Below are 14,076 nucleotides of genomic sequence, written 5' to 3'. Positions count from 1 at the left end.
GAAAATAATAGCATTCTTAATACAGAATGCATAGTACAATAGGGCTGGGGGGGTTAAAAAAATATATATAATAATATAACTCACCTTAAGGGTCCATTCACACGGACGTGTGTGTTTTGCGGATCCGTGGATCCGCAAAACACGGACATCGGCGATGTGCGTTCCGCATTTTGAGGACTGCACATCGCCGGCATTCTCATAGAAAATGCCTTGCGGACAAGAATAGGACATGTTCTATTTTTTTCGGGATCGGAATTGCGGACCCGCAACTCCGGATCCGGGCAGCACATCGTGCTGCCCCATAGAAATGAATGGGTCCGCAATTCCGTTTCGCAAAATGCAGAACGAAATTGCAGACGTGTGAATGGACCCTTATCCACTTGATCGCGCAGCCCGGCTTCTCTTCTGTCTTCTTCTTTGCTGTGCACAGGAAAAGGACCTTTGATGACGTCACTGCGCTCATCACATGGTCTGTCACATGATCCATCACCACTGTAAAAGATCATGTGATTGACCATGTGATGAGCGCAGTGACATCATCAAAGGTCCTATTCCTCAAAGAAGAAAAGATGCCGGCTGTGCGAACAAGTGGATTAAGGTGAGTTCAATTATTATTTTATTATTATTATTTTTTTTTTTATTCCTCCAGCCCTATTGTACTATGCATTCTGTATTCAGAATGCTATTATTTTCCCTTATAACTATGTTATAAGGGGAAATAATACAATCTACACAACCTTGAACCCAAACCTGAACTTCTGTGAAGAAGTTCGGGTCTGGGTACCACATTCAGTTTTTTATCACGTGCGTGCAAAACGCATTACACCCGCGCGATAAAAACTGAACGGAACGCAATCGCAGTCAAAACTGACTGCAATTGCGTACCTACTCACGCGGGTTTGCCGCAACGCATCCGGACCTTATCCGGACACGCTCGTCTGCAAGGGCCCTAAAGGAGTAAACCACATTACACTCACACCAAATATGATATTAAGGCCCCATTCACACGACTGGATTTTTGCTCCTCATCCGATCATGTTTTGTGGACCCATGCATTCCAATGTTAAAAGTCAAAGGGGCGGTGTAAACGTCCATTACTTTCGGCTTCATTATTATATTATCATATGATAAAGCAGGGTAACAGCATTTGACAAAATCGATGATATTATATGTCCATAATGAAATCCCTCATGAGCAGAGTACACTCACCAGCCCATGGAAGGTGAAATTGGTCCAACGCCTCCTGGAGGAATAGGATAAAATGCAGGAATATCTGGTGTTTGGGGAGGTCTGTGTGCACCTATGGAATAAAAAGAAAATATTCAGCTACTTTAACTGGATAACTGAAAATACAGAGACAGCTAGTGGAACTCATCACGCACTCGCTCATACTTATAAAGTGTATTTAATTCATTTAAACAAAATCAGATCTTTATACTGGTTAGAGACAAACATTCAGTTACTTCGTGAATTTACTATACACCTGAAAATGATGATGTGATTCAATCTGTGAACCTTTATTAAAAGGATTATCCCAAAATTTGGGCAAATGCAAGCAATGTGATGAAATAGTAAAAGAACCAATATTCCCCTGTTAGATCCCCCCCGCACTAGGCCTCCTGCTGGTCTTTGTTTACTTGGCTGAAGCTATGAGGTGCCCATCTACATACATGACCACTGCAGCCAATCACTCAAGACGGCATGTACTTCCTCATACTGCAGCACCCACTTTGGACACAATGTTTCAGCTGATAGAAGCAGATTATAATTTTATTTAAAAAAGGCTTTATTGAATTATAATTAACTTTGGTTCAAATATAGCAGTTGTACAATGTAGTATACTAATTAAAAGGGTTGTTTGCTTTTTTATATTGATGACCTATCCTCAGTACTGGCCATCAATATCAGATCAGCAGGGGGCCGACTGCCGGCACCCCTGTCAATCAGCTGTTTTAAGAGAAGTCAGCCATCTCAGTGAAACAAATGGGATAGCGGAGTTGTAATTACTCCTGCTCACCGCTGCTATTGCGATGGCGAGAAGGTATACAATGAAGAGAAGGCAGCGCTCGTATGATTGCTGCATTCTCTTGACCGCTGATTGGCGGGGCTACCCACAGATCTGATATAGACGACCTATCCTAAGAATAGATCAATATAAAAAAAGCGGACAACCTCTTTAAGCTATAATAGCACTTAACTTTTTAAGCCACATTTTTTTTTATCCAGTCTGAATCACCACAGACAAGGAAAGCTCCAGGATCTCTATTTGTATGCTACACAGATGCCTGCAGACATTAAGAAGTACTGAAGCCCTTTAAGGCTGAGTTCACACGGGCGTTGCGGGAAAAGGTGCGGGTGCGTTGCGGGAACACACGCGATTTTTCCGAGCGAGTGCAAAACATTGTAATGCGTTTTGCACTCGCGTGAGAAAAATCGCGCATGTTTGGTACCCAAACCTGAACTTCTTCACAGAAGTTCGGGCTTGGGATCGGTGTTCTGTAGATTGTATTATTTTCCCTTATAACATGGTTATAAGGGAAAATAATAGCATTCTGAATACAGAATGCATACTAAAATAGCGCTGGAGGGGTTAAAAAGAAATAAAAAATAATTTAACTCACCTTGATCCACTTGATCGCGGAGCCGGCATCTCCTTCTGTCTTCATCTTAGCTGTGTGGAGCAACAGGACCTGTGGTGACGTCACTCCGGTCATCACATGATCCATCACCATGGTAAAAGATCATGTGATGACCGGAGTGACGTCACCACAGTCCTGTTGCTCCACACAGCTAAGATGAAGACAGATGAGATGCCGGCTCCGCGATCAAGTGGATCAAGGTGAGTTAAATTATTATTTATTTATTTTTAACCCCTCCAGCGCTATTTTACTATGCATTCTGTATTCAGAATGCTATTATTTTCCCTTATAACCATGTTATAAGGGAAAATAATAATGATCGGGTCTCCATCCCGATCGTCTCCTAGCAACCGTGCGTGAAAAATCGCACCGCATCCGCACTTGCTTGCGGATGCTTGCGATTTTCACGCAACCCCATTCACTTCTATGGGGCCTGCGTTGCGTGAAAAACGCAGAATATAGAGCATGCTGCGATTTTCACGCAACACACAAGTGATGCGTGAAAATCACCGCTCATGTGAACAGCCCCATAGAAATTAATGGGTCGTTGTTCAGTGCGGGTGCAATGCGTTCACATCCCGCATTGCACCCGCGCGGAATACTCGCCCGTGTGAACTCAGCCTAAAGGTAGAAAATAGCATCTGGTCAGGTTTATCACCCATTAGGTAGATAGGGCTGGAGAGAGGAACATTGGTTCCAGCAGATTTTAATCTACATGTGGTTTGGGGTTTCCAGTGGGTCCAATGGGTTATAATTGAAAGGAAATGCATGATGAGAAAATTAACCATTTACGGCTACTTTCACACTAGCGTTAACATTTTCCGGTATTGAGTTCTGTCATAGGGGCTCAATACCGGAAAAAAACGCATCCGTTTTGTCTTAATGCATTCTGAATGGAAAGCAATCCGTTCAGTATGTATCAGGATGTCCTCCGTTCCATCCCTTTTACAATATTTGAAAATACTGCAGAATGTTCAGGATCAGTTGCCGGATTCGGCATTAATTTCCATTGAAATGTATTAATGACGGATCCGGTACCAAGTGTTCAGGAAATTGCAGCATTGCCGCATGCACAGACTTTTAAAAACGTGAACATTTTTTATACCGGATCCGTTTTTCCGGATGACACTGGAGAGACGGATCCGGTATTTCAATGCATTTGTCAGACGGATCCGGAAACAAATGATATCCGTTTGCATGCGTATTTCTGGATCCGGCAGGCAGTTCGAGCAATGGAACTGATTGCCGGATTCTTCTAACGCTAGTGTGAAAGTACCCTACATCAAGTTTTTATGTTAAACTTTTTTTCTTTTTAGATTTTTTTATTTTTATATATTTTCCATGACCCCATCTATATTTAAAAAAGAAAAAGAAAATCATGCAGTTTTTACATTGGCCACTAGGCCTAAAATATGTCAAGACTTATACTGTTCTTGGAGAACAGCCACATGGGCCATAGACACACTAGACTGGGGTGGACTCCAATGACTTCTAGGAAAACTTATAGGAATGTTTTCTAGGCATGTGGTGTGGCCAGTGCAGAGGTCAGATGGGAGTAGATACGCTGCAATATCACCTATTGTGAATGGTGGATCCTCCACTACCTATACAGAGGTGTTAGTTGGAATTGTAGCAAGAGGAAAAATAAAAGCAAAACAATGTAAGGCCTTATAGACATGAATGCAACTTATATCTGTATGATGTCCATGTGTACAATGGCCTGTACACAACTAGCACTCGGACCCAGAGAAGAAAGTGGTGCTTTCAAAAAGTCAGTGTGTGCGATCAGTGATTGTAATCAGAAAACGAGTCAGTATCTGGTGTGGCCACCATTTGCCTCACGCAGTGCAACACATCTCCGTCACATAGAGTTGATCAGGTTGTTGATTGTGGCCTGTGGAATGTTGGTCCAATCCTCTTCAATAGCTGTGCGAAGTTGCAGAATATTGGCAGGAACTGGAACACACTGTCGTATACGGCGATCCAGAGCATCCCAAACATGCTCAATGGGTGACATGTCCGGTGAGTATGCTGGCCATGCAAGAACTGGGATGTTTTCAGCTTCCAGGAATTGTGTCCCGATCCTTGCAATATGGGGCCGTGCATTATCATGCTGCAACATGAGGTGATGGTCGTGGATGAATGGCACAACAATGGGCCTCAGGATCTCGTCACGGTATCTCTGTGCATTCAAAATGCCATCAATAAAATGCACCTGTGTTTGTTGTCCATAACATACGCCTGCCCATACCATAACCCCACCGCCACCATGGGCCACTCGATCCACAACATTGACGTCAGCAAACCGCTCTCCCACACGACGCCACACACGCTGTCTGCCATCTGCCCTGAACAGTGAAAACCGGGTCTCATCCGTGAACAGAACGCCTCTCCAACGTGCCAGACGCCTTCGAATGTGAGTATTTGCCCACTCAAGTCAGATACGACGACGAAATGCAGTCAGGTCCAGACCCCGATGAGGACGACGAGCATTCAAATGAGCTTCCCTGAGACGGTTTCTGACAGTTTGTGCAGAAATTGTTTGGTTATGCAAACAGATTGTTGCTGCAGCTGTCTGGGTGGCTGATCTCAGACGATCATGGAGGTGAACATGCTGGATGTGGAGGTCCTGGGCTGGTGTGGTTACACGTGGTCTGCGGTCGTGAGGCCCATTGGATGTACTGCCAAATTCTCTGAACCGCCTTTGGAGACGGCTTATGGTAGAGAAATGAACATTCATTGCACGGGCAACAGCTCTGGTAGACATTCCTGCAGTCAGTATGCCAATTGCACGCTCTCTCAAACGTTGCGACATCTGTGGCTTGTGCTGTGGGAACTGCACATTTCAGAGTGGACTTTTATTGTGGGCAGTCTAAGGCACACCTGTCCAATATTCATGCTGTCTAATCAGCACCTTGATATGCCACACCTGTGAGGTGGGATGGATCATGTTGGCAAAGGAGAAGTGCTCACTAACACAGTTCACAGTGTGCCCAGCGCTGATGAATGGCAGAAAAAGTCTAAGGCTGTGATGGCTAACCTCTGGCACTCCAGCTGTGGCAAAACAACAGTTCACTTGCTTGGCTGTTCTCAGGACTCCATAGAAATGAATAGAGCATGCTGGGAGTTGTAGTTTCACCACAGCTGGAGTGCCTGAGGTTAGCCATCACTGGACTAAGGCATATTGGTACGCCTTAGAGTAAAAAGCATCTATGACGCTCGTACAGGCGTTATTGCGACCTCTGTTCAAATCCATTTGAACATGTGCATATAACACACTTGAAGTAAAACTAGTCATTTATTCATGTAAATTCCTCATCATGCTCACAGCGACATGTCAGAAGCTTTGATCGGCTGCTCTTCGGGGAGGAGGGTTTAGCAGTGCTGAGATCTGTAGAAAGTCTGCACACTGCTCAGCTCTCAGAAGAGTCAAGCAATTCTAGCTCAGCATTTGAGCAATCGGTGGGATTCTCAACACCCGGATCCTCACCGGCCAAACCTTTTGACATGTCATAGGGATGATAGGTATGGGTTAGACATGTCAGGTCAATGTTCTCAACATCCATCTGTAGAAGTTACAGTTGCTGGTCAGGTCAGAGTATCATTTTACATCTGCTCTTTATTAGACGGCACTGTTACTCTTATTATTTTTTGACATATATATGCAGTTTAGGGTGACCACAGCCAACTTTCAATGTATGGGCAAACACCGCTCAGTGTATGTGAAATCCAGGAGCAAACCAAATACAAAGCTGCTGCAAGTAAGACTATTTCCTGTTTCACATAGTTTTTTCTAAGGATGACTGGTCGCTCTCAATTATGGTATAATGCACTTTCCATTTTCATCACCGCATGAACACTTAGCTCTCCAACTGCTGACAATCTACTTCCTATCTTCAGCCCATGCATAGCTCACTATGAGTTGTTACTGGCTCGTTACCTGTACCATACTCTAAAACCAGATCTACAGCAAATACATAGATATATATCAAACACCTGACATAAAGCAGAACAATATAAGGCCTTATTGACAAGAAAGCAATTTACAGCTGTGTGTTAAGGCTACTTTCACACTTCCGTTCGGGGTTCCGCTTGTGAGTTCCGTTTGAAGGCTCTCACAAGCGGCCCCGAACGGATCCGTACTGCCCTAATGCATTCTGAGTGGATGCGGATCCGCTCAGAATGCATCAGTTTGGCACCGTTTGGCCTCCGTTCCGCTCAGCAGGCGGACACCTGAAAGCAGCTTGCAGCGTATTGGTGTCCGCCTGGCCGTGCGGAGCCAAATGGATCCGTCCAGACTTACAATGCAAGTCAATGGGGACGGATCCGTTTGACGTTGACACAATATGGTGCAATTGCAAACGGATCCGTCCCCCATTGACTTTCTATGTCATAATATACCATCAGATCGGAGTTTTCTCCAATCCGATGGTATATTTTAACTTGAAGCGTCCCCATCACCATGGGAATGCCTCTATGTTAGAATATACCATCGTATTTGAGTTAGATTGTGAAACTCAGATCTGACAGTATATTCTAACACAGAGGCGTTCCCATGGTGATGGGGACGCTTCAAGTTCGAATATACTAAAAGAACTGTGTACATGACTGCCCCCTCCCTCCCCCCCCTCCCCTGTATTTAACTCATTGGTGGCCAGTGCGGCCCCCCCTCCCTCCCCTGTATTTAACTCATTGGTGGCCAGTGCGGCCCCCCTCCCTCCCCTGTATTTAACTCATTGGTGGCCAGTGCAGACGGCCCCCCCTCCCTCCCCTGTATTTAACTCATTGGTGGCCAGTGCAGCCAGCTTCCCCTCCCTCCCCTGTATTTAACTCATTGGTGGCCAGTGCGGCCGACCCCCCTCCCTCCCTTGTATTTAACTCATTGGTGGCCAGTGCAGCCGGCCCCCCCTCCCTCCCCTGTATTTAACTCATTGGTGGCCAGTGCGGCCCGCCCCCCCTCCCTTGTATTTAACTCATTGGTGGCCAGTGCGGCCGGTCCCCCCTCCCCCCCCTAATTAAAATGACCGACCCCCCATCATTGGTGGCAGCGGAGAGTTCCGATCGGAGTCCCAGTTTAATCGCTGGGGCTCCGATCGGTTACCATGGCAGCCAAGACGCTACTGCAGTCCTGGCTGCCATGGTTACTTAGCAATTTTAGAAGCATTATACTTACCTGCGATGTCTGTGACTGGCCGGGCGCTCCTCCTACTGGTAAGTGAAAGGTCTGTGCGGCGCATTGCTTATAGCACAGACCTTTCACTTACCAGTAGGAGGAGCGCCCGGCCGGTCACAGACATCGCAGGTAAGTATAATGCTTCTAAAATTGCTAAGTAATCATGGCAGCCAGGACGGCAGTAGCGTCCTGGTTGCCATGGTTACCGATCGGAGTCCCATCGATTAAACTGGGACTCCGATCGGAACTCTCCGCTGCCACAAAATAATGGGGGGTCTGTCATTTTAATTGGGGGGGGAGGGAGGGGGGCCGGCCGCACTGGCCACCAATGAGTTAAATACGGGGGGGGACCGCCACACTGGCCACCAATGAGTTAGGGGGAGGGAGGGAGGGGGGGGGGGGGGTCTGCCCCCTGCTGCCTGGCAGCACCTGCCAGGCAGCAGGGGGCAGTCATGTACACAGTTCTTTTAGTATATTCTAACTTGAAACGTCCCCATCACCATGGGAACGCCTCTGTGTTAGAATATACTGTTGGATCAGAATTTTCACGAAGTGAAAAATCAGATCTGAAAAAAACAGTTATGCAGACGGATCCGTTCTGAACGGATGCAAGTGTTTGCATTATAGGAGCGGATCCGTCTGTACAGACACCAGACGGATCCGCTCCGAACGCAAGTGTGAAAGTAACCTTAGCCGTGTGTACAACGTGCTGCACACACATAGTGGTCCTATTCACACCTCCATTTTTCTGTATGGATCCTCAAGGATCTCAGGTTAGTCCAGGAGACCAATGAAGACAACTGTTTCTTATATTACCAGGTCAGGGTCCTACACAACACCAGAGACCTACTGTCGTATTAAACATTGTCCATGTGTTGCGGCCAAGGTCTAAGGAATATTTACTCCATATTTAAAGTAATTCCTACGATTGAATCAGTAGTTGGAGGGGAAGGGGGGATTTCCCATTTGGAGAAGGGAATATATCATTTTTAGAAAATGTCTATCTGTAAATGATGATGTGATTTACAATCTGTTTTACACACTTCTACTGGTAGAAAAATTCTTGTGCATTAAACATGTTCTCAGGGTTCACGTAAATAAAGTTCATAGTCTGGGTTCTATCCTTGGCGGACTGTGAGCAGGAGTATTAGGTAACGGTAAAGGCTAATTTCACACCAGCATTATGCCTTAGGCCCCTTTCACACGTGGCGAGTTTTCCGCGCGGGTGCAATGCGTGAGGTGAACGCATTGCACCCGCACTGAATCCGGACCCATTCATTTCTATGGGGCTGTGCACATGAGCGATGATTTTCACGCATCACTTGTGCATTGCGTGAAAATCGCAGCATGTTCTATATTGTGCGTTTTTCACGCAATGCAGGCCCCATAGAAGTGAATGGGGTTGCGTGAAAATTGCAAGCATCCGCAAGCAAGTGCGGATGATGTGCGAATTTGCAAGCATGGTTTCTAGGAGACAATCGGGATCGGGACCCGATCATTATTATTTTCCCTTATAACATGGTTATAAGGGAAAATAATAGCATTCTTAATACAGAATGCATAGTACAATAGGGCTGGAGGGGTTAAAAAAATAAAAATAAAATTTAACTCACCTTAATCCACTTGTTCGAACAGCCCGGCTTCTCTTCTGCCTTCATCTGTGAGGAAAAGGACCTGTGGCGACGTCACTGCGCCCACCACATGATCCATCACCATGGTGATGGATCATGTGATGGACGATGTGATGAGCGCAGTGACATCACCACAGGTCCTTTACCCATGTCCTGAAGAAACAAGACAGAAGAGAAGTCGGGCTGCGCGAACAAGTGGATTAAGGAGAGTTTAATAATTATAAAAAAAATTTTAACCCCTCCAGCCCTATTGTACTATGCATTCTGTATTCAGAATGCTATTATTTTCCCTTATAATCATGTTATAAGGGAAAATAATACAATCTACAGAACACCTAACCCAAACCTGAACTTCTGTGAAGAAGTTCGGGTTTGGGTACCAAACATGCAGATTTTTTTCACGCGTGTGCAAAACGCATTACAATGTTTTGCACTCGCGCGGAAAAATCGCGCATGTTCCCGCAACGCACCCGCATCTTTTCCCGCAACGCCCGTGTGAAACCAGCCTTAGGGCTCATGCACACGATCATAACTTCTTTCTGCTTCTGGTCCTTTTTTTTTGCGGACCGTATGCGGAACCATTCACTTCAATGGGGCTGTAGAAAATACAGAAGTTACTCCGTGTGCATTCCGTTTCTGTTTGTCCGCATGGCCGTTCCGCAAAAAAGTAGTGCATGTCCTATTATTGTCCGCAAATCAAGGTCCGAGGCCCCATTCAAGTCAATGGGTCCGCAAAAAATACGGAACGCACACGGCACACATCCGTATGTCATCCGTATTTTGCGGATACATACTGCATAAATGCTATGCCCAGCCCATATTGCTCATGTCTTTGGTGAATAATAAATTACTGTTTCATTTTCTGATCCACAAAAAAACTGAAAATACGGAAACTATACGGATATGTTTTGTGCAATAATGGAACAGAAGAGGACTTAAATCAGAGAAAAAAAAAACCTCAGATACAGAACGGATCCGTGAAAAACGGACCGCAAAACAACAATGGTCGTGTGCATGAGCCCTTCACACGTCAGTGATTTCCATCAGTGATTTTGAGCCAAAACCAGATGCGGCTCTAAACACAGAACAGGTGCAGATCTTTCCCTTAGGGCTCATGCACACGGCCGTTACCCCGCCGTGGCCGTATTGTGGGCCGCATACAGGGGTCCGCAATACACAGGCATCGGCTGTGTGCACCTCGCACCACGGACACATTCACTTCAATGGGTCCGCAATCACAGAGATGCGGAACTGAGGCACGGATTGGTACCCCCCGGAAGCACTACAGAGTGTTTCTGTGGTGTTTCTGGCCGTGCCTCCGCACCGCAAAAAAGTAGTGCATGCACTACTTTTTTGTGGTGCGGACCGTTGGATGTGGATCGCGGACCCCATTCAAGTGAATGGGGCCGCGATCCGCATGCGGCTGCCCCGCGGTCTTGTCCATGCATTGTGGATCGCAATTTGCAGTCTGCAGCACGGCCCGGCCAGCACACGGTCGTGTGCATGAGCCCTTATACCTTATGTCTGTGGAGGCCCCAATCCTGGTTTTGGCTCACAATCACTGATGGAAATCACTGAACAAAACACTGACGTGTGAATGAGGCATTAGAGACATCCGGCAGGCTATTTCAGCAGAAAACAGCCTGCCGAAGTTCTCTGGATTAGTGCTGTCTGCCCACCGGATCTTATTGACTATAATGGGAACCAGCCACTCCCCGGTATATATGCCAAGATAAAGCCAGACAAAAGGTTTAAAGAGGTCTGTCACCTTTACTGACATGTCTGTTTTAGTAAATAATTGTATTTCACATGAAATGAGAATTAAAGGGGTTTTCCCATCATATACAAGCGATATGTCCCCACTGTCTGATAGCTGCGGGTCCCACCTCTGGAACCTGCACCTACAACGAGAACGGAGCGGGGAAATGAATGGAGGGCGCTCCCATTCACTTGTATGGGAGCAGCGGAGAGCAACGATTGGTGGTGGACGGACCCTGGGGTCCTCCAGCCACAGCTCTCTCCGCTCCGTTCTCCTTCTAGGTGCGGGTCCCAGAGGTGGGAAAAAAACAAAAACGGTGGAATTGCGTTTTTTTCCAATTCCATCCCATTTGGAATTTTATTCCCGCTTCCAGTTACATTGTATGCCATATTAAATGGTGGCATTAGAAAGTACAACTTGTCCTGCAAAAAGTAAGCCCCCATATGGATACGTGAATGGAAAAATAAACATGTTATGGCTCAAGGAAGATAGTGAAGAAAAATGAAAACGCAAAAACCTCCGGTAACCTAAGGGTTAGGCCTCATGCACACAAATGTATTTTCTTTCCGCGTCCGTTCCGAATGGAACCATTCATTTCAATAGGTCCGCAAAAAAAACGGAAGTTACTTCGCGTGCATTCCGTTTCCGTATGTCCGTTCCGCAAAAAAGTAGAACATGTCCTATTATTGTCCACATTACGGACAAGGATAGTACTGTTCTATTAGGGGCCAGCTGTTCCGTTCCGCAAAATACGGAATGCACACGGACGTCATCTGTATTTTTTGCGGACCGCAAAATATATATGTTTGTTTGCATGAGGCCTTAAGGTGACTGCTTTATTTTGTATTTTTTCTCACAGTACTATTATTACTTTTATATAATATAGACATCAAGACGGCCCAAGAGGTACGCCAGCCTTTAACGTGCATCACCGATAAATGTTAGATTGGTTGGAGGTCAGGTCCCAGTGATCAGTAGACCACCGTCATTGTTTTAATACTTCCCCATGCTTTGTGAACACTTTATAGAATTTCTTTCTCCCAGGAAGGTTCTGGTAAGGTAGGATAGGGTCTATAAACTCCCCCTTCCCTTCTAGTGACTGGTGGGATGCTATAGGTCAAACACCCAGAAAAGGATGATCGTCCATTTTTTACTACGTATTCACGTCCTGCACTCAACTCTCATCATATGTGGCACTGCACTTTACCTTTTCAAAGTAAAATTGGATTTATCTACATAATGCCGAAAACTGCCTTTCTGAAGTAAATTTTTACTGATATTAGTTAAAATTAACCCAAAAATTTGCCATACAAACGTTTGTTGCTGCACCTCAAAAACAGGTGCAGCGACAAACGTTTGTATGGCACATTTTTGGGATAATTTTAACTAATATCATTAAGGCCTCTTTCACACGACCGGTTTTTTTCCGTTTATGGGCCGTTTTTTCTGTTCCGTATACGGTCCATATACGCAAAAAAAGTGGCTTCATTCAAGTCAATAGGTCCGCAAAACAAAAAGGAACACATACGGAAATGCATCAGTATGTCTTTCGTATCCGTACAGTTTTCGCGAAACCATCTATTGAAAATGTTATGCCCAGTCCAATTTTTTCTATGTAATTACTGTATACTGTATATGCCATACAGAAAAACGGAACGAAAAAATGGAACTGAAACGGAAACAAAAAAACGGAAAAATTGATCCGGAAAAAATGGCCTGCAAAAAACACTGAAAAAGCCATACGGTCGCGTGAAAGAGGCCTAAAGGTTATGTTTTATACTGGTGAAGGTGCTCTGTGATAATAGGATTAATTATACCACACTAGTGACTGACTTGGACTTCTGATGTCCTTATTTATCAGAACTGTGATTTCTTTCTGAAGTAAAGACAGATAAGGATTATTAAGCACCATTGTTTCTTCACTGGGTTCAAGTTACCTTGTTTCTGGTTGAGGTCTGCAGGAAGATGTGGCGAGTGGGAACTGTGACTGAATGGCTCGTTGTTGTATGGAATGAGAGGTGTGAGAGGGTGGACCCCATGCGATGGCTGCACCACAGGAACCTTACTGGACTAAAAGACAAAATAAAATATTGAATTATAATCCTATAATCACCAAGTTTTAGTAATGGAGAATACTCAAGGTCAGGAGGTCTATAGTCGTGGCCCAGTGTATTGTGACTCAGAGGTGTCTATAAATATAATTATTGTGCTGAGTGTACCTATATTATAGTTATTTTAAAACATAACTTTTATTTTGTCGATATTTAGAAGACACTTTTATTGAAACAATGCTTGTATTGCACTGCTTTCTTTAGAGGAGTGTCAGGCGTGACAGAGATTCCGATTTTTTCAGGCAGCGGTTTTTTGTGCTGTGGTCGCTTTTTAAACGATTATTCAGGTGGGTTGCTCTGCCTGAGTTCTATCCCTACATATACTAGTCGTGACCACTGCCTTCATATGCGTGCGGGAGCGCGGCCACTGCACTAGGCGCCCCGACGCTTGTGTCTTTGTCCCTGAAGAACCACTGCTCCTAGTGGTGAAACGCGTCGGACAATCTAGAGGGAATTTAGCTGTCAGGGTGAAACAGCGATAGATCCGAGGTTCCAGCGGTTGTAGGTCGCCCTTGTAAGGGCGGGTGCCCGGAATACAGCCAGATAGGGTTCTCCCCACTCATCACGACTAGTATATGTAGGGATAGAACTCAGGCAGAGCAACCCACCTGAATAATCGTTTAAAAAGCGACCACAGCACAAAAAACCGCTGCCTAAAAAAATCTGAATCTCTATGTCACGCCTGACACTCCTCTAAAGAAAGCAGTGCAATACAAGCATTGTTTCAATAAAAGTGTTTTTATATTCTAAATATCGAAAAAAT

General features: G+C 45.2%; 1 protein-coding gene across 8 annotated transcripts in view; it reads right to left on the bottom strand.

Moving 5' to 3' along the window:
* The window catches only part of TCF7 (transcription factor 7), a 204,841-nt gene that overhangs the window by 38,151 nt on the left and 152,614 nt on the right, over nt 1-14,076 (bottom strand). For all 8 annotated transcript variants that reach the window (XM_040442469.1, XM_040442424.1, XM_040442477.1 and 5 more), the window contains 2 exons: nt 13,140-13,272; nt 1,210-1,300 (listed from right to left, as the gene is read on the bottom strand). In XM_040442469.1, the coding sequence (XP_040298403.1) occupies nt 1,210-1,300; nt 13,140-13,272 (224 nt within the window). The remainder of the gene's footprint in view (nt 1-1,209; nt 1,301-13,139; nt 13,273-14,076) is intronic.

Source organism: Bufo bufo, chromosome 1 (genome assembly GCF_905171765.1).
Source record: "Bufo bufo chromosome 1, aBufBuf1.1, whole genome shotgun sequence".
Classification (NCBI taxonomy): Eukaryota; Metazoa; Chordata; class Amphibia; order Anura; family Bufonidae; genus Bufo; species Bufo bufo.
The sequence above is the reverse complement of the archived record's forward strand: the minus strand, read 5'-3'. Positions and strand labels throughout refer to the sequence as shown.